Below are 23,872 nucleotides of genomic sequence, written 5' to 3'. Positions count from 1 at the left end.
GAAAATTTAATTTGGCAATCAAACGGCTTGTTACTTCTAAATTTTCATATTTTCTAAAATCCAGCATAAGATGAAGATAACATGACATGAATCTGTAAAAAAATTGAAATTGAAAAATTGACAAAATTGACGAAATTGACGAAATTGACAAAAATGACAAAAATGACAAAATTGACAAAATTGACAAAATTGACAAAATTGACAAAATTGACAAAATTGACAAAATTGACAAAATTGACAAAATTGACAAAATTGACAAAATTGACAAAATTGACAAAATTGACAAAATTGACAAAATTGACAAAATTGACAAAATTGACCAAATTGACAAAATTGACCAAATTGACAAAATTGACCAAATTGACCAAATTAACAAAATTGACAAAATTGAAAAAATTGACAAAATTGACAAAATTGACAAAATTGACAAAATTGACAAAATTGACAAAATTGACCAAATTGACCAAATTGACAAAATTGATAAAATTGACAAAATTGACAAAATTGACAAAATTGACAAAACTGACAAAATTGATAAAACTGACAAAATTGAACAAATTGAAAAAAAAAAAAAATAACAAAATTGAAAAAATTGACAAAATTGACCAAATTGCCCAATTGACCAAATTGACAAAGTTGACAAAGTTGACAAAATTGACAGAAATTGTAAATAAAATTTGTACCAGCCTTATTATAGAACCTAATAAAAAATACTATCAATGCTGTTCAAAACATTCAACGTGCGTCTAATAATCGCATAATCACTTGCAGATTAAATCCAAGCACATGTCGTAGTTTAAACGATTTTCATTGTACGCAGAGTTCAATGCTGCACTGATATGCCACAATTACGTGTCAGTCACACGAGCCATGCATAAACAAACTCCATCGTAAGCTGAACCAGAAGCCGCTATTCGCTTCCAAAGTCACTATCGTTCGTTCGCGTTAAACGATGTGACAAATATGATAACGATCAAACCACGCGCCAACGTTCGCGCGCCTTATTTTTTTGCGTGATCGTTTTTTTTTTCTTCGTTCGAAACGCCAACTTTTTCGCAATGAACTTGCAACGCTTGATGTCCCATGGCGTCGTCATCTTGGGTTGATTGATTCCGTGTGGTTTTAGGTGCTCACGATAGCCACAATGTCAATGACAACGACTTTGGTGGACGTGCCGAACGATGACGACATCGGTTTTGGTGATCCGCGGTCGAGGACAGGAAGTTGATAGGCTTGCGCAATAGATTACGGGGAAGTGGCTTTGACCTTGGTGGTGACGGTTTGTGGTGGCACTTGGTTGGATGCTCGCTCGGTCATTGATCGCGGCATTACGGTGGCGTAGCATGCAGGCGATTAAAATTGATTGAATTAGCTATTCCGAAGGAGTTCCGCGCCACCGCGAAGGTGGATAAACTGCTGGTAAATCCCTCTTGAGCATGCGTTGCGTGCTTCCTTTGTTTTGCGGGCTTAGGACGTGGAGTTGAAAGGAATTTGAATAATATCCTGCGCTCGATGGATTCGTCAAAATGATCGACGATGGGCACAGGGGAAATTAGTGAGAAGTATAATTATCAGTATCAATGAACGTAGTTGCTTTTCCTTTTTGAGCAGGAAGATTTCAAGAGGAATTTGAATGAAATTTTATTTGGATTTTAAAAAAATGAGATATAAACCTACTGTAGGTAACAGCTCATTGAAATTTTTAATTATAATTCAATTTATTTTTTTTCTCATATACGACATTGTGTTTCACTTATTAACTTGTATAGTGTTTTGGAGACCCTTTCATCTACCGCTTCATTGAAAAACATTGGATTATATTAATTTGTCAGGCCAAGTGACATTTGACTAAAGCAGGAAAATTCAATTTACAAAATAAATACAAAAATTGCTAAAAAGTTAATAAAGAGAAGTGATTTTAAATAATAACAAGAATATAAAAAAAATTGGTTGAAAAATATATCTCCAAGTAAAACCCCAACAAAATAAGACTGCTTACTTATTTTTTATGTCCAGTTCCTCACTTCTTGGTCATTTAAATCACCCTTGATTTTCTCCTTCTTTTTTTCTTGCAGAAACGCTAGCACGGACAACATCCAGAAGGAGAGCACCCTGCGCAGTGTGTCTACCGAGACCGACACGCTGAGAAAACAGGTGGCGACACTGAAGCGTTCGCACGACAACGCCGTTGCAGAGAACGGGTAAGCATTACATACTGCAGGCTAAGCGTAACTGGTTCGTAATAGTTGAGTTATTAGGGTGTAATATGGTTGTATGGAAAAAAATAAAGTTGTCCAAATTTAGCGAGCACAGCAATTTTTCAGTTCCTTTTGGGGTCCTAAACAACTCCCCAAAGTTTGGGAACGATTGGTTTAGTCCTCACTTTGCGCAAAGCGATTCAATTTTCCATATAAATTTGTATGGGAAAAACATTTTTTTTGGATTTTAATATTTATAAAATCCACGTTTCACGCTGTACTAAAACCGGATTCATATTCGGATGCTCTGGAAGGTGCTCTACAACTTTCCCGAAGAGAGTATGGTGCTAGCTTGTCGCTGAAAAAAGATACAGCGTCTTCAAAACTCGTCTAAAACGTGATTTTCGATCAAAAAACACGTTTTAGACGAGTTTTGAAAACGCTGTATCTTTTTATAGGAGCAAGTTAGCACCATACTCTCTTCGGGAAAGTTGTAGAGTTCATTCCAGAGCATCCGAATATGAATCCGGTTTTAGTACAGCGTGAAACGTGGATTTTATAAATATTAAAATCCAAAAAAAATGTTTTTCCCATACAAATTTATATGGAAAATTGAATCGCTTTGCGCAATGTGAGGACTGAACCAATCGTTCTCAAACTTTGGGGAGTTGTTTAGGACCCCAAAAGGAACTGAAAAATTGCTGTGCTGGAAAATCGATTTTCATATTACACCCTATTGAGTTATGCATTTCACTGTTTTGAGGGAGAAAAAGACAATATTTTGAAGATAGTAATCTGTCATTAGTCGAGTTTTGGCAAAAAAATAAAGTGCTGAAAAGTTTATTGTAGCACAAATTTAGCTCTGAAAAATTCAACTTTTCAGCACTTGTATCGAAAATAATACTTTTCGATTCTGTTTTGGTTTTTGAGTTGACCAAATGCCCGGAAAATTCTAAGTTTCCTAAAATTTTAAATATTCTAAATATTCAAATAAATCCCAAACTCCAAGGAGAAGAAGTTATTTTTCCATTGTTATCTTCACAGAATAATTCTTCCCCCAACAAGATTTTATACTGAAATATTAGAAAACAATGTATTTTATTAAAAAAAAAACAAATAATATTTTCCACTTTTCGCAATTTTTTATTTTTTAATGAAAGCACAAAGCATACTATTTTTTTTTCAATCAAAATTTTCGTTAATTTTTAATTTTTAGCTTGGAGTGGTATTTTGGAGGGGGCTAGTAATTATTTCAGCTTGGAGGAGGGTAACATTCCAGCACTGAAAATTTCATGCTGCATCATGAATCGTCTTGAAGCGCAAGTCCAAAAATTGCATATGACTTGAACCACCATGCGCCTCCATTAGTCCCTCTTGTTAGTCTTCAACAAATCTCTTCTACTTAGCATTCAACCTCATTCTTTTTCCTCAACCCCCTTCCCCTCCGACGACAGCCGCCTGTCGAACGACCTGGGCGACGTCGGGTCGGAGCTGACGCTAACGAAACGGAAGCTCGCCGACTGCCAGCAGGAGGTGGAACGGATGAAGTCCCAATTACGCGAGTACGTACAGGAGATTCAGCGCGCCGAGGAGTTGCTGTGTGTTAAGGTAATTAGATTTCTGCGCGCCGCGCCCTGTTGAGTTGATTTTATAAACAGAGACACAGTTGGTTGGGGTGGGAGTGTTTATCTTAACCTCCTTGAGACAGACTTGTCTAATTTTAATTAGTAGTTTTCTTTTCGCGAGCAACGAGTTGTTTATTTGGCTGATTTTGTGACTTTAATTTGTACCCTCGTCCCAACTCTTCTTCTTAGGAGCGAGAACGTGAAGAGATGCTCGAGCACTACAAGTCTCTGTCGGAGGGCGTCAACATGCTGGAAGTTAGTAACCAAACGCTGGAAGTTGAGAGTGCTGAGGCCAAGTGAGTACACTCGTCCGTTATCAAACTCTTTTATAAAACACCATGTTTTATTGTACACCTAGCAGTGAGTGGTGGCAGCAACTTTTGTGCTGGAGTGGTTGTACAAGAGTTGCATCTGCTCTGAGCTGCAGCCACTCACTTGGAGATGCACCACACACTAACCCTTTTGCACTTTGGTGTCATAAATTAGAAAATAACCGGAATTAACTTTTTGCCCTCTCCCACACTTTGTGGTTGTTGGTTTTTCTCTTTTTTCCCTCTAATCCGCCCACACATCCTGTCTGTCCACTCGTACGGTTGGTCCTTCCCTCGTAGGTGGTATAAATACAGCCGTAGAAGATAATTAGTTTTTCCAGCGTTTATTGTTTTATAGCCAATTTATTTTTATACTTATATCCACATTCTCTCCCGTATCAATTTCCCGTTCTTCTCGTGAAAATAAACGAATTTCCCCCTCTGGGAACATTCGCCACTACCCACTCGCGCAGAAAGCTGCTCCAGGAAGCGGAAGGTCGCATCAATGGTCTGCAGGAGCAGGTGGGCTTGCGCCAGTCGGAAATTAAGACATACGAGAGGCAGATTAACGAGCTGTCCGCAAACATTGTTGCGCTCGAGTCGGAAGTGGACTGCCTCAAGGAGGAAAACCAACACCTGCGCGAAGACCTCGAAGCGACCAAGGACCTCTGCAACAAGCTAGACCTGCAAAAGGACAAGCTGAACGAGGAGTTGAACGAGCACTCCAGCATTCGCGAGCAGCTCAACAGGGAAAATGCCACCTTGAAGCGACAGTTGACGCTGGCCACCACCGGGGACAAGGCGGCCGTGGACGGTCTGCAGGAGCTGTTGGCCGCCAGCAGGTCCGAGGTTGAGCAGCAGCGAATCGTGACGAGCCAGCTGAACCAGGAGGTGAAGTCGTTGAAGGAGCAGGTTTCGGATCTCAGCCGGAAGTTGGAGCAGGAACGTGATCGCGCCACGCGGAGTGAGGCCACCGCGAACGAGTACAGCGTTCAGCTGCAGGAACTGCGCCGGATGATTACGGACGATCGATTTGCGCAGGTGCAGTCGAGAGAGGAGGACGATTACAACAGGTATTCCACTTTTTAGAAATTTTAGCGACAATCTCGAGCTGTTTGGCTGCCACTTTTAATTCCATTTTACAACCATTAATAAAAATAACTCAATTTTACCACAAGAATCAAGTCTTATTTGAACGCTGTGCAGAAATCGTTCAGCACGCTGTCCAGCGCGGTAAGTGTCGTGTCCTCAAGATTTGATCCTCCCGTATCCGAAAGCCCTCAAGTAAACTCGTGTCATTCGGAGAAGGGTGAGCTGGACATTCAAGTTAGTGAGAAAAGCGATGCTAGCTATCCCGGTTGGATGTTGGATGCGAGTGGCAAGATTTACACCGAATCTGAAACTGGAAGACTGTTGGGACAATACTTGGCTCCGAGTAGCGATCAGAATCAGCTCGTACCTATTCCATCAAGCGATATCGCAGTGTTGCTCGATAGGAATCAGATTGTTTTATCGGACGAACGAAGTTGCGATCGCAACACTCAAATCGATTCAGGTAAGTTTGTGTTCAAAACTTGAAATATTTTCTCCTTCAAAAATGGTGGTTTGCAGAGCAATCTGAAGCACCTCCCGGTTGGAAAATCTTCGACTATCCGTCACCTTCGAAGGCTGGTGATGCAAAAGGTGTTCGCAAAAGGCTTTTTTCAAAGTCGAGTAAAACGATGCAAAATAAAAGTTCTCAAGATATGCTAACGGGTCGAAAAAAATCTTCCTCAATCATTGTTGAATCTACCAATTCGGATAGAAATTCTGTCGCAGTAAGTCCTGTTCGAAAAGAATCCACCTTTGGAAACAAGATTCCACAAGAACAATCTAGAAAAGAATCAATTCAAGGTAAAATCAATGTAACGCATAATCGTTTGACAGGTTGGATTCAATTTATAAGCTATTTGTTGTTACATCTATCTTATTTCATTTTATTTGAATTTAGATGATGAACAACATCTGAAAAAGCGAAATTCTCAAAACTTTAATTTCCACAACTCCAACAAGTTACTTGAAAGTAAGTCATGCTCAAATCTCTAGTGTAGGAGATTTTTTTTAAATTCTCAAAATGACTTTGAAATACCTTCTCTAGAAATTCAAGAAAGGAAAAATTCTTCTCAAAATATTATTCAAGATCGAAGGTTTACTTCTGAAAGAAAAAAATCAATTTCTAAAACGAAAAGTCTAGATCAAAATGCGGACCTCCAAAAATCTAAAGAAACGCCATCCTCCAAACCAGCAAGGCGGCACTCATCCATTGAACCCGGTATTGTCCAACCAGGTAGTGGCGATGTAATTCATTAAACTTTAAAATAACTTCTAAAATTGTTTTATTTTGTTCAACAGAAAAAAATAAACTTGAGCGGCAAAACAGCCGAAAACCATCTTCATCCGACACATCAGTTATTAGTGTTTTCAACTTGTCAAACGTTTCTCCGGATATGAAAAATGGATCTGTATTGCGACCGCAATCAAATCTCAATTCGAAAAGTATGTAATTTTTTGAGCGGTAACTAAAATCCGAATTCTTCATTAAAATTCCACGTAGAATAATCAAATCCAAATCAAATCTTTGGAAAAACGATTCAAGCTAATAGCATTGCCTTATACAGTCCAGACTCGATTATCCGAAGTTCGATTACCTGAAGGAGAATTGCGTCATGAACAAAACAAACTTTTTTCTTTTTTTTTAATTTCTTACTTTTAACATCGAATTCGACTTCTGCGGCCCCATTTTAGTCAAATTTAAATGCTTGATTGCTTTAAAATAACTAAATGCTTTTTCCGATATTTTTTTAGATATTCAGTCATCGCCATTTTGGCCGCCATATTGGATTTATTGATTCTAAACCACTAGCGTGCCCAGGTTCTCAAGGAAGGTGGGGCAAAAATATTAGAGTTTTGAAAATTTCGTCGTTTATGGACACCCCCTGCCCAATTTTAGAACAAATTTCCGAGGATGGTGGGGCAACTGCCCCATGTTGCCCCACCCTGGGCACGCTAGTGTTCTAAACCACTTTAGAGTAGTTCAGTGTTCATACTTAAGCTCGACAATCAAAAATAGGACATATCAAAAATAGGACATATCATTTATCCGAAGTGAAATTTTTCCGAGGCCTTCAGATAATAGGCATTCCAAAATAGCTATCAAAAGGTATAAGATGTCATCTCCGATTCATTCATCCTTGATCACTTTGATTTTTTTTAGCTAACACATTCTCAGATCACATACTAACGGTCTACGAATCATTACAGTACCCTAGTCGTTGTTGAAGCTTCCAGTCCATTAAAATTGTCGGGGTTAATTTAACGCAGTAGGCCTGACCATTGAAAAACACGCAGATTTTAGTGTAATCCTGAATACAGTCCAGACTCGATTATCCGAAGGCCTTGGCAAAATTTCACTTTGAATAATCAATTCGATTTTTTTTCGCTGTCTTATTTTTGATTATTGAGCTTAAGAATGGCCCCTAATCAACGTGTGATTTAGAATTTTTTAATCTAAGATGGTGGCCAAAATGGCGGTGTTGAAATATTGAAAAATGCAATTTTTTTATTTAATAGGCAATCAACCATTCAAATTTGACTAAAATGGGGTTGCAGAACTCGATTTTGAAGTTTAAAGTAAGAAAAAATAATACAAAAAACAATGTTTTTTGTTCGTGATTCGATTCAAATTTGACTAAAATGGGGTTGCAGAACTCGATTTTGATGTTTAAAGTAAGAAAAAATAATACAAAAAACAATGTTTTTTGTTCGTGATTCGATTATCCGAAGTCCATACCAACCTTCGGATAATCGGACTTCATATTTTTGGTTGCCGAGTTTAAGAATGATTTCGATTTTTTTAATCCAAGATGGCGGCCAAAATGGCGATGATGAAGTATTGAAAAAATGAATTCTGTAAATTAAAAGGCGGACTAAATTTGGGACTAAATTTGGGCCGCAGACCTCGAATCTGATGTTAAAAACAAGAAAATGAAAAATATACGAACGTTTTTCTTGTTCATGGTTTGATTATTCAAAGTCACATACAAACTTTCGGATAATCGATCTTCGGATAATCGAAACATAGGATATTCGGGGCTTCGGATAAGCGAGTCTGGACTGTTATCATTCGCTTGACAATTCTTCATTTACATTTCAAAAAGCGCGTGACACTATTTGAAATGCCAGCGATTTTTTTTAATTGCGTCTTTTTTGTTTGGAATTACTTTAGCAAAAAATATTCAAACAGGGAAAAAATCAAACAATCCTAAAATAATGATCACCACCCCTAACGGATCAAATTTGAAGAAAGACAATGCAAACTCAAACAGAAAATTGCAAGAAATTCCACAGAAAGGTACTTTTTACTGATTAAAATGTTGGGGCACTACTCATCCCTATTATAATTTATGCCTAGATGCCTCAAGACTAACTGTGCCAAATCGAATTGGTTCCTTTTCACGAAGAAGAAGTGAACCAAGGTTTCCAAACACTCCAAGCCCTTTGAAGCCAGTCGTGGTGTCACCTCATAACTCACCGGATTTGTTGGTTCGCGAGGCTAGCAGCTATTTCTTCAATCGTGTGGGAACCCTGCCCGAGTTGGATTTTTCCAAGGCGAGCACGCCTGGGGTGTTGGAAGTGCCGACGATTTTACGAGATGGTATTGCGGTTCAAAGTGATTTTTTTAGTTTTATTCTAACATTTTTTTAACATTCTTGTTTGAAGGAGAACCAAACGCAAATCTAGAATCGACAGTTTTGGAAGGTAGTGAAGAAAAATCACTCAACGGTCAAGTAAAATCCCCAGAGAAAGGCTATGAAGAGTTCCGGAAGAGTCTAATCCGGAACAGCCACAAGAAAGCATCGTCGTTATCTGTCCCGGCCAGTTCAGCAGAAAGAAAACCTTCCCAAACGACGAGTGGTGAGCACACTTTAACGACCGTTTTTAAAACAAATTAGTCTTTTTATTGGCAATTGGGTTAATCGTTCTACACTCATGAGCACATTTTCCCCCCGGGAAAAGCCTCATTTTTCAACTAATCGTTGCTCATTAATAAAAGGGATCAATATTGCTGCTGCTCTCTCGCACTCTTTTCCTCTCTCCCACATCGGAAGTTGGTCCTGGCCCAAGTGCACCCGTTCCGTCTGCAGCTGCCGACGACGACGAGAAGCCACAAAAACCAAAAACCGGTGGCGGCGGTTCGAAAATTGATGAGCGAGGTTCAACGGTCGTCATTTATAAAAATGCCCTGGGCGAGCGGCTAATAGTGGCCGAGGGTGGTGGCCAGCACCAGAATCGACCACCGACACCGGCGCACGAGGAGTCCGATTACAAGACTGCTGCCGCGTGGGACTCGAGTGAGAGCAGCGTTTGCAGCAGCATTCTGGTAATTGACGATATGCGGCAATCGTCGGTGCCAATTAGGACACCGGGGGGTCGTGCTGCGAGTAATGACAGTAACGAGCCAAGAAAGTGGCGGGAGATTTTCGAGCATCAGCTAAGCCCTCGCGGGACTAACGACGCCGGCCGGAAGAGGACGATAAATTGTAAGTTGAATGATTGTCACCTGTTTTAGAGGGGGGGTGGGAGACCCCGCGTCTCCATTGTGTCACGTAGCGTGAGTCGATGATCTGTCTAGCTTATCGGGAAGAGGGCGTGAGTGCACAAGATTTGAGCGCGCGTAATTTAATGATTTTCAGATGAATTGTCCCGGGATGGTGCAAGCGATGCCACGACGTCTGCCATCGTCACCCAAAGGATACGGGCTTCCCTGAAGGATGACGACGATGGGGGTGGTGGTCGGAGGGACGGCATGAAGCCATCGTTGGTGCTTAAGTGCGATCCCAAGACGTACGTGCTCAACCTGAAGATTAAGGTGCCTCGGGATTCGGATGGGAAGAAGCAGGAACAGCAGTCTGGTGAAAGCGGGTCGAAGAAGTGATTTTGAGATTTGTTTTCCGATGTATTGTTTAATATTGTATGTTTTTTATGGGAAAGTAGAATGAGTTTATACAATTCTGTGCATCATTCTCATTGTTTGCCTTTAAACCTACTCTCAAAAAGGTATGGAACCTGGTATAATTTTTTAGCCCTTTTACTTAGGGACTCTCAAGCCAAATATCAGCACATTTTGTTGAAAACTGGCTTGTCTGGAGCGGTTGGGAGCAAAGGCGTCTATGCGAAGTGTTCCAACACTCGCTAGACATTTCTGGCGCTTGGAAGAAACGATGGAATCCATAGCTGAAAGCTTGAGAGAAAATTATTTTTGAAAAAGCCAAAGTTGACTCCAGAAAAAAATTCAAAATATTGGCAAAGTCAAAACATTTTATTCAGTTTTTAAACTCAGTTATAAATCCCTCTTTTTGTACGCTGCACGCTGCAATTTTAAAACGATTTTGAATTAGTGAATTTTTGAACAACGTCACTCTTTATCACCAAATTCGCCAGAGTTGAGATTGTGTTTGTAACAACAAAACAGAACTAATCAGCACTTTGAAACCATTCATGTCATTCTCATACTGGCGTTTCTCAAGACAGGATGAAGAAAGCGAATGTTCTGTTAGTAAATCTAGTTGTTTTGCTCAACTTACAGCTAATAGTGAAATGTGAAGTTAATTATTTAATAACAAAATATCAGGTAAGTACAAGCTTAATTTATTTTGAAAATATTTTTATTCGTTATAGAGTACTGCAACTATCGCGGAATGCGACTAGCGGAGATTGACAGTGGAGACTAAATTGCAACAGGCAATCGTAGCTTCGGATATCTTCAAAAAAGAAACCACAATGATTTGGGTAGGAGCAAGTGATTTGGCGGAGGAGGGCAACTTTTACTGGCATGGCTCTGGGAGGCAGCTAGTTTGGACGAATTGGGCCGTACGCCAGCCGGACAACAAAGGAGGAAACGAAAGTTGCGTCGAGTTTGGTGTTATCAAGTATGCGACACTCAATATTACCTGGCAGTGGAACGACAAGAACTGCAACGTCAAACGTTATTTTGCTTGCGAAGGGAGACAGCAGGAGCAAATGATTTGTCCGTTTAAGTGAATAAGTGAAAATACATAGAAATAAAATGTATTTGCCAAAAATGACTTTCTCAACAATCATAATCTAAACATTTATCTAGAGGTAACGAGGCGAGAAACACATTAAAATTTGAACATCTGAAATAGTACTTCAAGTCTTTCCAAGCGTGAAATGATTATTTAAAACTGAAATAGCATACCCAACAGCTTAGTTCAGTACTGCCTCACACATAACCCGGTCCAGCTTAGTCACAATGTTTCGGCATTTCCTAGCGGGTTTTCTACTGGCCTTATCATCCGTAAGTCTAACTTTAATCCTAAACTAGCAACTTTTCAACCTTCCCCAGCGGCAAGTGCTTCGTCACCGCGTTGAACTCGTTTACGTCGCACGCGTACGAATATCCTCCCAAGATGTTCTCCGGCTTCCACTTGAGCCACTTGATCTGGTCGGACACATCCTCACAGAACACGTAATCCTGCTGGATTTGCTCGGGCGTCGCGTGCGGGTTGTTTACGCCGATCAACGCGATTCCCGCGTCGTGCCACTCGTCGTGTAGAACTTTGTAGAACACTTTGGGCACCGGAACGCGTCCGCCGTTGTTTGGGTCAAAGTCGAGGAAGATTTGCTGCATGTCTCCGTTGGCGTCGGGCAGTTCGAGGATTCCGTACGTTCCGGTGTAGACCGTGACTTCGAGGCCACGCTGGGCGATAAGATCTTTGACGCCGGTTTCGACCCGCTGCCAGTTGAAGCTGTTGAACTTTTGCCACTGCGGTGCCACGTTGAGGAACCAGAAGGTTGCGCGTTGGTGCGAGCCGTACACGAAATCGGCCCTGGCTGCGAGGTGGCCGCGGGCGAGGAAGATGTCCTTCTTTTTATTCAGGAACGTGTCGGCGTGCTCGGGCGATCCGAGGATTCTGGCGAGGGCGTCCCGTTGGGAGTCGTACGAGTAGAGTTTGGACATTTTAAGATCCGGGAAGTAGTCGCCCTGGATGAAGCTGGGCCGTTTGGAGGATTGATGTTTGACGTTCCACGGGTAGAGGGCGTGCTTTACGTAGTGGGTTCCAAGCGTTTCTTCATCGAAGCATACTTCATATAGCTTGAGGAAGCGATCGTCGAGTTCGAAGCCGACTTTCACGAGTCTTGCGTTGTTGAAGCACCTTTCTTCGGTGCGGCTGGCCACGTGATAAACGGGCGCTTTGCAGACCAGCTGCGAAATGTTGTAGATCTTACCGTTGTGGACAAACTCGTTGGCGTCGTCACACGTAGTGACGATCGATTTGTCCCCGGTATGACCGAAGCCTCGGGTACAGAACAGTTCCAACTGTTCCCCCTGGTGGAACAAAAGATCCGTTGTGTTGGTGATCGGTGTGATGAACTGCTTCGTTCCCGGCACGAGAAACAGTGGCTGCTTGAGGTTTAGATCTTTGTTCATAGATATTTTGCAACCTACAACAAGGAGGAAGGAACTTGCGGTTATCAATTCTGCCGAACACCAAGCGGTTGACCAACTTACCATAATCTTTCTCGTAGTCGTTCCCCGTACTGCCGCCAAAGTCAACCGTCGACGTCTCGAGTGCAATTCTCGAGAAATTGAGCTCGATTTGCGCGAGCAGCACCAGTGCCGCTAGACCAAACGCGTTCCACATTCTGCGACGATCGGTCAAACTTTCACTTGAGACTGTTTCACGAGAACCAAGATGCTGCCGTACGATCGACCAAGAGATGGACTAACGGGGTTCAGTCTGATCGAGTGGTCGCCAGCTGAATAAACCGCACGTGTGTGTCCGAGCTCGGTGGAACCGAGCAAGTTTGTGAAATACGCATCGCGAGGAAGCACACTGAAGAGGCGGCCGTTAAAACAAAACGTCCACGAACTGCTCGCGAGTTGAATGAACGGTACCCACAAACCACAACTAGGTTTCGGGGAACTTTGCAATCGGTGTGATAAAATTGAACTTTTTGGGATTACTTGTACCTAGTTTGAGCAGAATTTCTAAAAAATTTTCAAGTTGATTTTTATTACTTATTCGACAAAGATCCCAAATTCACACACCGCGTCTATAACGGTAAAATCCAAACAAAGATGAACACATCTCGGGCACCCACTCCAACCACTCACTCTTATCTCGCACTCTTCGTTAGCCGCCATCGCTAGCCACGATCGGCATCGCGATCCGCGAGGTTCACTTTGAGAACAACGAAGACTACGCCAAGGTCTTTATCACGCTGCGGAACGGCACGGACAGCAGCAGCCGCAGCAGTACGGTGGTCGATATCGACGCACTGATCTACCAGAACATCTCGTCCGGTCTGCAGCTGCGAATGGATCTGACTGCCCGGGAGGCCGGTTCCGACCATCAGTATCTAACGCTGCTCGAGTCAACCTTTGATGTCTGCGCGCGGGACAGCTCCGATGACTTGCTCGTGTCGATGATGATGGACGGAATGAACCAGTACGGAAACCTGACCATTGAGTGCCCCTTTGAAACGGTGAGTGGCAGCGGCACAAAGAGTGCTTCTGAAACTGTTGTTGTTATCAACGCATCTCTTTTAGGGTAATTACGCGGTTCGTAACTTCCACATAGATACGAACAACACGCTGATTAGACTGGCACCTCCCGGGGAGTACCGCGTGGGAATCGATGTTAAGCACCAGGCGGCAAACAGATCGGTGCTTGTTCCAGTGTTTGGTATTGAGTTTTATGCAACCATTTTTGTAATTGATCATTAATTTAGATTATTCGCTTGAAATAAAACTGTAAAATTTTCAATTGTATAAAAAATGTTTCTTATTTAAACTTATTTAAACTAACAGTTTCAATCATCAAGTACTCAATAGATCGAAATTGCATCAGAATTTAAATCGTCAGAGTTAAAAGTAATTGAAAGCTCAGCTTAAAAATATTGCAATTTTCCAATCACTCAACGCCAATCCTGAAAATTTAACCCCTTTGCAGTATGCACTTTCCACGCACCCACGCCACCCAGAATGCAACATTTTTCACGGTTCAACTAATTTTAATAATAACCGACAAATTGCTGACCATCCCGAAATAAAGGCAATCGCATGAATATGAAATATCGGACGCACCACGTGAGGAGCAGCGAGTTCAAACGTTTGAAAAAATTGCCTCCCGTACCCACGTGGGGTGTTCCCCACCCCCTCGTGAACCATCCTTTGCATCGCAGATTGCCATGATGCAAATCCATTTTCATTTATCAGAGGTTCGAGCCGGCTTTTTTCCTGTTCGACCTGCATGGTGCCTACTATGATGTGAACCGAATTCCGAAAGGGGTTTGCTAAACGCTGCAGATTTAGAACTACGACGGTACAGGGGATGGTTTCAGCGTTTTTGAGCAAAGCCAGGATTAGAGCATCGACATGAGATGCAGCGAGGGGGAGGGTAAAGGTGGAGAAAGATGCAATAGTAGCAACATTCACTTGATTCAATTAAAATGCAAATTTTGGGCAACGCTTTCAATTTTAACACCGACGGAATGATGTGTTTTGAGGGGGAAATTGGCTTGTCGGATATGAGTGAGGTGCTGTTGAGTTTCAAAACGGGAATTTATTTGAACAAAATTTACGAAAACAAAACAAGGTAATTTTCAAGCTTTTTTCGGAGTTCCATCGTCGTTTAACGGCAAGGCAACATTGTTGGCACAGTCCCAGTTGACTCCACAAACCTGAACTCGACCAGTTTGCAGATTGTCGATGACTTTCACCTTCGCTACGTAGTTTGTGAACGAATCCGAATCGAGTGGGCCGGACCAGCGCCGGGTTGCGTTCTTCATCCACGCAAAGCCGTCCTTGCCGTCGGCCAGGTACGACGGAACAACCGCGTAATAATCCGCGCTAGGGTTCAGTGGACTGTAAACTTCCTGGCTCGGGTTGGAATAATCCCGAACGTCGATCGAAACCACACGACTGTAGAATGGCTTGGTGGTATCAATCCGGATTCTTAATCCGGACACCTGCAAGCAATTAGTGCGGCCCTCGATGTCCCACGTGAACGAGTGCTCCGCCATGGACCAGATGTCCTTTCCGCTGATTTTGACCATGTCTGCAGTGGATCCGAACGGGGCCGCCTCGATGATTTGACCGTTGGTGATTGCTAAAAATTGAAGTTATTAGTATAAGCTTCTCAAGAGATCAATTGCTATGGGACTTACATCCCACCGGAATTGGGTTCCGGAAGTTGCCTGCTTGAATCATTGCCAGCGGTTTAAAGGTGGCGTTTGTCCACTAAAAATTCAGGAGGTTAAAAATTTAAGATTTCGAATTCTTGAACAGCAGTTACAAGCAAACCACGGTGAGCTACAGACGTTCAGACGTCCTGCGCTGTTGATTAGTTTTGCTTTATTCGAACAAAAGAGCTCGCGAAGTCCCTTTGTTCGGTACAATCCATCGTTTTGTTGCTATGGCGAATGCGGAAAATGCGACCCCGGTTCGGAAGCGAAGATATCCTCCGTTTTCCACGGGACCTTTCCTGGTTATGCTGGAAACGACCGGAACGGCCAACCTGGCTCCTTCAACGCTTGCCAAGAAGCTGATTGGGCAGTTCGGCCCCGACTTCGTGAAAGCCATGCCAGTTGGCAAAAAGAAGATGAAGGTGCTCATGAAAACGGCGCGTGCCGCAAACGAGCTGTGCGACTTTCGACATAAAAACCTTACATGCACCATCCCCCAGCGGTTGGTCGAAACCCTTGGCGTTGCCCACATCGGGCTGGAAGTTCCTGACGATGAGCTGAAGGACGCCAGGGCCTACGACAAAACGAAGTGCGTCCAATTCAACAACCCAGATGTGCTCGAAATTCGCCGCATCAAGAAGAAGACCGCAGATGGTGGTGAGACAGCGCTAACTACGACTGTGGTCACCTTCAGCGGTCTGAAACTACCTACCCATGTGGAACTCAACTACGTGCTGTACTCGGTCAAACCCTACAACTACCCGATGCGCCAATGCAAAAATTGCTGGCGTTTTGGGCATGGCGATAAGGGATGCAAATCCAAGAAGAGATGTTTGTTCTGCCCGGAGAAGGAGGTGGCTGACGACCACCAATGCGATCAGACGAACCCAACATGCGTGAACTGTTCCGGGAAACACAGGGCCGACCACAAGGACTGCCCCAAGGCCAAGGAACAAAAAGAAGCAAGTCAAAAGCGTCAGCAGGCATACTCCCAAGGACCTACCGACTGGTTCTCAAGCATCGGTCGGTCAACTACCAACTCGGTGGCATCCGCCAGACCTTCGACGACTCCGTCCGCTCAACTCCAACCGGCTCTCGCCGGACCTTCGACATCCCAGGCCACTCCACGTCAACGCGCGGTCCCCGGAACCAAGAACCCTAAACGAGTTCCCGCGGTTTCAGAAAGTCAACATGAACACAGGCCGAAAAAGAGAGTCGTTGTCGACTCCCACGGCAACGAGGACATTTTGCCAACATTGGAGCTGAACATCAATGAACCTGTCGCCAATGCCATCAAGGAGGGAGTGGATTCGACGACCATGTCGGAACTAATCTCCAAGCTGATGGACCCACAAGAAGACGAAGTAACGACGGAAGTCTTCCGCACAAGGGTCAACGAGTTGCTGGTCGATAAGGTGAAGCAATACGTTGGCACGCTGAGATTATAATAAACCGTCACCTCAGGCGCGCCAGCGTCGGCACTGCCTCTGCAGTTCCTGCAATGGAACTGCAGGGGAGCTTCTACTAAATCGGCAAGTATTATCAACCTTATCAACACAACCAAAACATCCATTGTTTTGATCTCCGAAAGTCACCTTGATACTTCATCAAGCTTCAACCTTCCAGGCTTTCACTTATTTCGCAAAGACCACACAAGCAACTCGAAGGGAGTCTTTGTTGCTGCTCGAAAGGAAATGCACCCTAAAACATTCCACCTGGTCGCCCCGGTGGGACTAGATGCAGTAGCGTGCCAAGTAGTGTGCAACCTCGGTACGCTGACGATAGTGTCGGTATACATCCACCCGGACGCATCAGTTTCGCCAGCGGAGCTCGAAACTTTTCTCAAGAACATTCCCGCGCCATGTATCGTGGGCGGAGATTGGAACGCCAAGCACTCAACATGGGGAGGCCACCGAGACGACGCGCGAGGAGAAGCACTTGATGCTGCCGTGGATGCGGCGCAGATGGTAGTTTTAAACAACGGAAGCTACACCAGAGTGGACGCACGAAGATCAGCCAGCGCCATTGACGTCACTTTGGCGTCGGCCGACATAAGCTTGCTGTTCGAGTGGGAGACGCTGGACTATCCCTACGGAAGTGACCACCTGCCGATTTCTTTCGGTACGACCTCGATCCACTCGGACGTTACACTTCCAGCCATCAATTACAAAAAAGTGGACTGGACCTTGTACGAAAACCTTGTGGAAGAAGCAGTAACCAGGAATCGGAATCCGACGTACGACGAGTTCTTCCAGATCGTAAAAACCAGCCTGGTACAAGCATGCCCGCCACCAAGACCGCTACAGACAACGAAGCAAGTGCCACTTCCGTTTTGGGACGACGAGTTGGATGCAGCAAAATGTGAAAGTCGCCAGAAGTTCAGCGTTTGGCGCCGCTCACTCGATTACGAAGCCTATCAGGACTATTCTGCAGCAGAGAAACGGTTCAAGGATCTGGTGAAATCTAAGCGCACTCAATCTTGGAGAGCCAAATGTGACACGCTGGACTCACAAACATCGGTCAAAGACCTATGGAGGTGGGCTAAGCGTTACAAGGGGAGAGCTGCTGGCAGACAACAAACGCTGAGGGATGAGCAGATATTGGAGGAAGTTCTCGATCGGTTAGCGCCCTCTTCGGCGAGGCCACCTCCTCCGCCGGAGTCGGCCTGCGACTGTGGGAGGCACAATGGACAATCGTACTTCTCTATACACGACCTGCAAACAGTGTTTAAACAGGGGAAGGACACAGCACCTGGTGCAGATGACGTAAACTACTCAACAATACGGAAACTTCCCTTCAACGCTCAAGTGACCCTGGTACAAATATTCAACCAAATCTACGAAGATGGCGCCATACCAGAATCGTGGAAAGTTTTCAAGATAATCCCCATCCTAAAGCCTGGAAAACCAACCGACGACTCGAAATCGTACCGTCCAATTGCCCTGGCATCATGCTTTCGCAAAACTTACGAAAGCATGATCAAGGAAAAACTGGAGTGGTTCCTGGAACACAACAACATCTTGCCGGATACAGTCTGCGGATTCCGGAAAGGTAAAGGGACAATGGATGCGCTACACTTGCTGGTTGAAGAAGTGCACACAGCCTTCTCCCGCAGAGAGCATGTTGCAATGTGCAGCATCGATATCCAGAGTGCGTACGACAATGTCCAGATCCCAATAATGCTACAAGAGTTTCGAGAGATTGGAGTCGAAGCCTGCCTGATCAAAGCGCTGCATGGGTTGTTCGGTGAACGAATTTTGACGGCATCGCTCGACAACGTCACCTGGCTAGTCCGCATAACCTGGATGGGTCTACCTCAAGGATCACCACTCAGCCCATTGTGCTTCAACGTCGTGATTCGCAAACCGATGGAACCATCTCCGACATGTTCGATCAAACTAGATTTCGCTGATGATATCACAGTCGCAGTTCGAGGTAAACAAGTGGAGGACTCGGTAAACACCCTGCAGACAACCTTGGATGGAGTGGTACGAATGCTGAAAGAACTTGGTCTCGAAGTTTCACCACCAAAGTGCGCCGCAATGATCTTCAGCAAAAGATGTCTGCCGGATGTTCCTGAACTCTACATCAACGGAGCAGTAGTAGAGTACAAGGAATACATAACGTTGCTGGGAATCAACCTTACTCCAACACTGAGCTGGGCCAGTCAAATCAGGATGGTGAAGCGGAAGACTTCCTTGTACGTGAACTTCATGCGGTCTGTGGCTGGTCAAAAGTGGGGATCGCACCCGAGCGCGCTGCTGTCAATCTACAAGTCCTGTGTCCGATCGATTATTGATTACGGGTCGATATTTTTCGGGGAAGCTCCGGAAAGGGAACTTATCCAGCTGGACCGCATTCAGTGGAATTGTTTGAGGATAGCGTTGGGATCGACCAAAACAACGCACACCGGATCCTTGGAGGCGTTGGCCGGAATCATGCCACTCGGCCTGAGGAGGCAAATGCTACTCGCCAAGTTCGTCAATCGTCGTTATTCCCTGGAGACCTGGCACCGGCGCCACGCTGCACCTGTGCTGAACGGAGAACTGCCTCCATCATTCATCCGGAAAATGATTCTTCAGTTTCGATCACACACGGGTTATCTAACAACAGTACAAGCGCTGCCATGTTTCTTGTACCCTGCTGCGATAAGGCAGAAAACCATTTCGATTGATTTTTCTGTCCAAAGCGCTATTCGAGGAGAACCGGTCTCAAGGATACCCAGAATCGTCGAAGGTATCATCTCGCAGAAGTACCAAAATTCCATCGTATTTGCTACGGACGGATCGAAAGATGAAGACGGCTGTGGCTACGCAGTAGTGGATGGAAGTCTCCAGATCGTGAAGCAGATCAAGCTACCTAAAACTGTATCAGTATTTTTGGCCGAATTGCTGGCGATTCGGCAAGCAGTACAGCACATCGCACAACATCCGGGTAGAGAGTTCCTGATTCTGTCGGACAGTTTGAGCAGCTTAAACAGTCTGCACAACAGAAGTCTCCAGGGAACTACACCGATCCCTTGGTTCGATGTGCGAAACCACATCATGCAGCTCGAGCAAGCAGGGAAAACGGTTTCCCTAATGTGGGTGCCAGCACACAGGAACGTGACACTGAACGAAGCGGCAGATGCGGCGGCAAAACTTGCGTGTACAGAAGGAGAACCAGAAACATACCAGCTTAATTCGTTGGACATCTCGTACCCAAGTCGGGTGAAGGCATTGCAGCAATGGCAAAACAACTGGGACAACGGCGACAAGGGCAGGTTCTGCCACGGAATCCTGCCGAGAGTGTCCACAACACCTTGGTTCTACGGGACTGAGTTTTCTCGGAGGGAGATAGTAATCCTCTCCAAATTTATCAGCAATCACTCCAGAATCGCTGCACACCTGAGACGCAACAACATCATCGACGACGACACGTGCGAGTGCGGGCTGGGGGCGGCCTCGCCCAACCACCTGTTGTTAACGTGCGACTTGTACGAGGATTTTCGAGGAGAGCTGTGGAGGAAAATCGTTAGAGCTGGCATACTTCCGGACCTAGAAGTTATACTTAAATCTAAAAATATTGAATTGTATAAATGCTTAGCTCAATTTATCATCATGTCAAACATTGACATGTGATCAAATAATTTACGCAAAACCTGGCCCAACAATGTTAAATACAAGAAGCCAAATAAATAGCGCTAAGGAAAAAAAAAAAAAAAATTCTTGAACAGAAATTTTACCGAATCCGAGAAAGCATCCGCCACCACAATCCCCAGGGAACACTCCAGCGATCGGCACGTGTCCCGGTTCAGCCGCACTCGAGTCTCACCCACCACGGTCGATCCGAGCGTCCACAGCTTCTGTCGCCATGGTTGCATATCCTGCACGATTTGCGCATTCGGTACGATCGAGCCGTTCACGTACACCGGATATCCCTCCCAGTACTTAAGGTTTCCGCGCTCATCAAAGTAGACCGTGATTCGGCCAACGTACTTGCCGAACGCCATCGCTTGAACAATTGGAATCTACACAAATTATGAATCCGGTCATAGCCTAACTAAACGTGTTTTACCTTCTTCCCGGTGTTGTTGCTCTGCACCACAACCGGATACTCGCCCACTATGACGTCCGTCTTGGCATCGTACGGCGCACCGGTGTCGTTCGAGTACAGAAACGAGTGCGAGTGGGCTCCGACGATCAGGTCGATGTTGTCTCCGGCTTCCGCAGCGATCCGTTTATCGTCGTCCAACCCGCAGTGCGACAGAACGATGATCCGTTTGATTCCACGCTTGCGCAACCTTGCCGCTTCGTCCCGCACCGCTTCGACGGCATCCGAAAAGGTCACCTTTCCGGTTTGGGCGATCGTCTGAAGAAGAAAATCATCCTTACGAATCTCAAACTAACTCAAACTCAACTTCGCACTCACGTGAGTTTTATCGTACAGCACTCCGATGATGCCGACCCGGCGCCGGTCCACCTCCAGCACAACCGACCTCCTAATTTGCGAATTCAACAGCGCAGGCTCCCCGTTCAGCTCCAGGTTGGCCACCACCGTGGGAATACGTGCCCGGTCCAGCGAGGCCAAATACGGCGCCAACCCAGCCGGCGTGTGGTCAAACTCGTGATTTCCCAACGTCATCGCAGCAGGCCGCAACTTCTTAATAAACTCAGCCGTAACCTCCCATCGCAGCAGGTTGTACCACAGTGTGCCTTGGAAGTTGTCGCCGGCGTTCAGGTAGATGGCGTTTTTGTGCTTGTACCTGTGCAGCAGATTCCTAATCACCGTATAGACCCGCGCGATTCCAGCGATGCAACTTCCGGCACTTCGTTCCGAAACGGTGCAATTGTTAGATTTGAGGTTCGTCTCTTCGAATCTCGCGTGGAAGTCGTTCAAATGCACCAAAGTAAGCGGGAACAAGTGCTCCAGCTCGCGTCGCCTTTTGGGCATATTATTCACCGCCAGAACGCCTACTACGATCACCGCCATTAGCAGTAAAATCGAACCGAAATTGTTACGCCAAAACGCACCCATTTTAAGTAGTGCGTGTTCTCTCCAATCAACAAACCAACTAAAACTGCTCTCACCTCGTTGATGCTGATAGCGTCTGGCAATTTGGGCTCTCTCGACAGTATTTAAAACAATTTACTCTGTTTACATTAAGCGCTTTTTTTTGCTTCTCCTAACCCGCCGCATACGGCAGTCAATACACGTAATTGTAAATGACCTGCAGTTGTTTCCTCTGGTGGCAGGTAACGACCTGGCTGAACCGATCCTGGCTTGAGTCACAACAAGTGTTCGCGGACGGAGCTGTTTGAACAGGTGGTCGCAAAATTTTGCATATTTGAACTCGAAGAGATGAACAGGTTTTTTTGTGACGATACAAAATTGTCATTGTTGAGATAATAGAAAATAATGGAAATTTGGTGAAGTTTACTGAAAGCTTTCCTTTAAGCAAATTTTGGAAAGTCCCCTCGGATAATGCAGTTTTCTTGCAGATATGCTTATAGGGCAAAATCCTCTTTCGGGTTCAGAAAAAAAATCGACATACAATAAAGGGAAATTAAACAATTCTATTGCATAAACAGATCACATTTTTTCGAAAGTACTCAAATTTTCATAATTTGAAATATGGATATCAAACAAAGCGAAATTTTGCATTCTTTTCCATTTTTTTATAGTATTTTTTTTTTAAATACTGAAATTTTCACAAAATACTGTATTTTTAGAAAATACAGCAATTTAAAAAAAATTGGAAATATTAGTTTTTACAACACAAACTCTGATAAAATGAAAACCCATAAAAAATTCGCGTCATATTTCAAATTATGAAAATTTAAGTACTTACGTAAAAATATGGTACTCTGTGATTTTTTTTAAATTTTCACAAAAAAGACTCAAATCATTTGAAATTGCATAACAAATTATTGAAAATTAGGAAAATTTGAGTATTTTCGAAAAATACGGTATTTTCTGAAATTTTTTGGTATTTAAAAAAACATTAATAAGGTGAAAAAGCATACCAAATTTTGCTTCGTTTGATATCCATATTGCAAATTTAAAAAATTTGAGTATTTTCGAAAAAACGGTATATCGTGTGTAAATTTTAGTATTTTTCAAAAAAATCTATATAAAAGTGAAAAAGCATACAAAATTTTGTTTCGTTTGATATCCATATTACAAATTATTAAAATTAGAGTGCATTTGAAAAAAAAGTGTGAACAATTTTGCGATCGATTACACTACTCGACAAAACAAAACTTGTGTCAGGGGATTCACGATATCTCATCGGTTCCTCAGAGAAAAGGCATCCCCGAATCCGATGCAATCGACAGAATTTGATTTTATGTCCACGCGGACTGATGCGAATGTGGTAAATTTTTTGACATAAAAAAATCGAACAATTTAAAAAAAACTTGCGTCTCCTCCCAACTATATGAGCCATCTACAAAAATATGGAGGCGCCTGGTGCATAGCCATTTCCTTTAAGCACAACGGAAACAACCAATACAAATGTATAAAAAAGTTGTCAAGATCGGGGGGTCCACAGCTAGCATTTTTTGTACAATTATAAAAATAAATATTAAAAGTTTAAAATTAAAATATTTGAAAAACTTTTTTTTTAAATATAGTTGTTTACTAAAATTTTATGTTTCTCAAAGGTCTATGGGTACTTCGAGATATCCATGGTAATCCAAGGACTCCCTAGAGTTAAGATCTATGAGTCTACCGCCGTAACAAGCAAGAGGTCGTCGGATTTTGACCCCGGATCATGTGCGTATAGCATCAGTGGATATGGTAGACTACTATATGAATGTATTGGGATGTCCATGGTCATCCAAGGACTCCCTGGAGTTAAGATCTACGAGTCTACCGCCGTAACAAGCAAGAGGTCGTCGGATTTTGACCCCGGATCATGTGCGTATAGCATCAGTGGATATGGTAGACTACTATATGAATGTAATGGGATGTACATGGTCATCCAAGGACTCCCTGGAGTTAAGAT

At 43.8% G+C, this 23,872-nt stretch overlaps 5 protein-coding genes across 6 annotated transcripts in view; 3 read left to right on the top strand and 2 right to left on the bottom strand.

Moving 5' to 3' along the window:
- Nucleotides 1-5,267, top strand: part of LOC6052916 (centrosomal protein of 135 kDa) — a 58,542-nt gene extending 53,275 nt beyond the window's left edge. Inside the window, exons 5-8 of one of the 2 annotated variants that reach the window (XM_038251904.1) lie at nucleotides 2,076-2,201; nucleotides 3,653-3,806; nucleotides 4,013-4,119; nucleotides 4,608-5,267. In XM_038251904.1, coding sequence (XP_038107832.1) covers nucleotides 2,076-2,201; nucleotides 3,653-3,806; nucleotides 4,013-4,119; nucleotides 4,608-5,223 — 1,003 coding nt within the window. In that variant the 3' untranslated portion in view covers nucleotides 5,224-5,267. The other variant, XM_038251905.1, reaches the window with a different exon arrangement.
- A 3,913-nt stretch (nucleotides 5,268-9,180) lies between these two features.
- LOC119767469 lies at nucleotides 9,181-10,108 on the top strand. Its single transcript, XM_038256131.1, has 2 exons — nucleotides 9,181-9,713; nucleotides 9,867-10,108. The coding sequence occupies exons 1-2, from the start codon at nucleotides 9,566-9,568 to the stop codon at nucleotides 10,106-10,108; spliced, it is 390 nt and encodes a 129-aa protein (XP_038112059.1). The 5' UTR covers nucleotides 9,181-9,565.
- Nucleotides 10,109-11,250: 1,142 nt separating this feature from the next.
- LOC6043286 lies at nucleotides 11,251-13,345 on the bottom strand. Its single transcript, XM_001858136.2, has 2 exons — nucleotides 12,707-13,345; nucleotides 11,251-12,639 (listed from the first exon to the last, which is right to left on the bottom strand). Exons 1-2 carry the CDS (start codon nucleotides 12,837-12,839, stop codon nucleotides 11,510-11,512), a joined length of 1,263 nt encoding a protein of 420 aa, XP_001858177.2. The 5' UTR covers nucleotides 12,840-13,345; the 3' UTR covers nucleotides 11,251-11,509.
- Nucleotides 13,277-13,924, top strand: LOC6043287. Its single transcript, XM_038256128.1, has 3 exons — nucleotides 13,277-13,291; nucleotides 13,336-13,683; nucleotides 13,748-13,924. Exons 1-3 carry the CDS (start codon nucleotides 13,277-13,279, stop codon nucleotides 13,922-13,924), a joined length of 540 nt encoding a protein of 179 aa, XP_038112056.1.
- Nucleotides 13,925-14,742: 818 nt separating this feature from the next.
- LOC6043288 (apyrase) lies at nucleotides 14,743-21,995 on the bottom strand. Its single transcript, XM_001858147.2, has 5 exons — nucleotides 21,295-21,995; nucleotides 20,941-21,234; nucleotides 20,609-20,893; nucleotides 15,367-15,439; nucleotides 14,743-15,308 (listed from the first exon to the last, which is right to left on the bottom strand). The coding sequence occupies exons 1-5, from the start codon at nucleotides 21,898-21,900 to the stop codon at nucleotides 14,803-14,805; spliced, it is 1,764 nt and encodes a 587-aa protein (XP_001858188.2). The 5' UTR covers nucleotides 21,901-21,995; the 3' UTR covers nucleotides 14,743-14,802.
- Nucleotides 21,996-23,872: the final 1,877 nt, after the last annotated feature.

The sequence above is a fragment of the Culex quinquefasciatus genome, chromosome 2 (assembly GCF_015732765.1).
Source record: "Culex quinquefasciatus strain JHB chromosome 2, VPISU_Cqui_1.0_pri_paternal, whole genome shotgun sequence".
NCBI lineage: Eukaryota > Metazoa > Arthropoda > Insecta > Diptera > Culicidae > Culex > Culex quinquefasciatus.
Note: the sequence above shows the minus strand (reverse complement) of the source record. Positions and strands in the feature narration are given on the sequence as shown.

Bases quoted from the DNA above. Each gene is read 5' to 3' on its own strand.
- LOC119767469 (XM_038256131.1), top strand. From the start codon at position 9,566: ATGCGGCAATCGTCGGTGCCAATTAGGACACCGGGGGGTCGTGCTGCG. The intron at 9,714-9,866 runs GTAAGTTGAATG...AATGATTTTCAG, and splicing joins CCGGAAGAGGACGATAAATT to ATGAATTGTCCCGGGATGGT.
- LOC6043286 (XM_001858136.2), bottom strand. From the start codon at position 12,839: ATGTGGAACGCGTTTGGTCTAGCGGCACTGGTGCTGCTCGCGCAAATC. The intron at 12,640-12,706 runs GTAAGTTGGTCA...TCCTTGTTGTAG, and splicing joins CGACTACGAGAAAGATTATG to GTTGCAAAATATCTATGAAC.
- LOC6043287 (XM_038256128.1), top strand. The intron at 13,684-13,747 runs GTGAGTGGCAGC...CATCTCTTTTAG, and splicing joins TTGAGTGCCCCTTTGAAACG to GGTAATTACGCGGTTCGTAA.
- LOC6043288 (XM_001858147.2), bottom strand. From the start codon at position 21,900: ATGGGTGCGTTTTGGCGTAACAATTTCGGTTCGATTTTACTGCTAATG. The intron at 21,235-21,294 runs GTGAGTGCGAAG...TTTCTTCTTCAG, and splicing joins TGCTGTACGATAAAACTCAC to ACGATCGCCCAAACCGGAAA. The intron at 20,894-20,940 runs GTAAAACACGTT...TAATTTGTGTAG, and splicing joins GCAACAACACCGGGAAGAAG to ATTCCAATTGTTCAAGCGAT.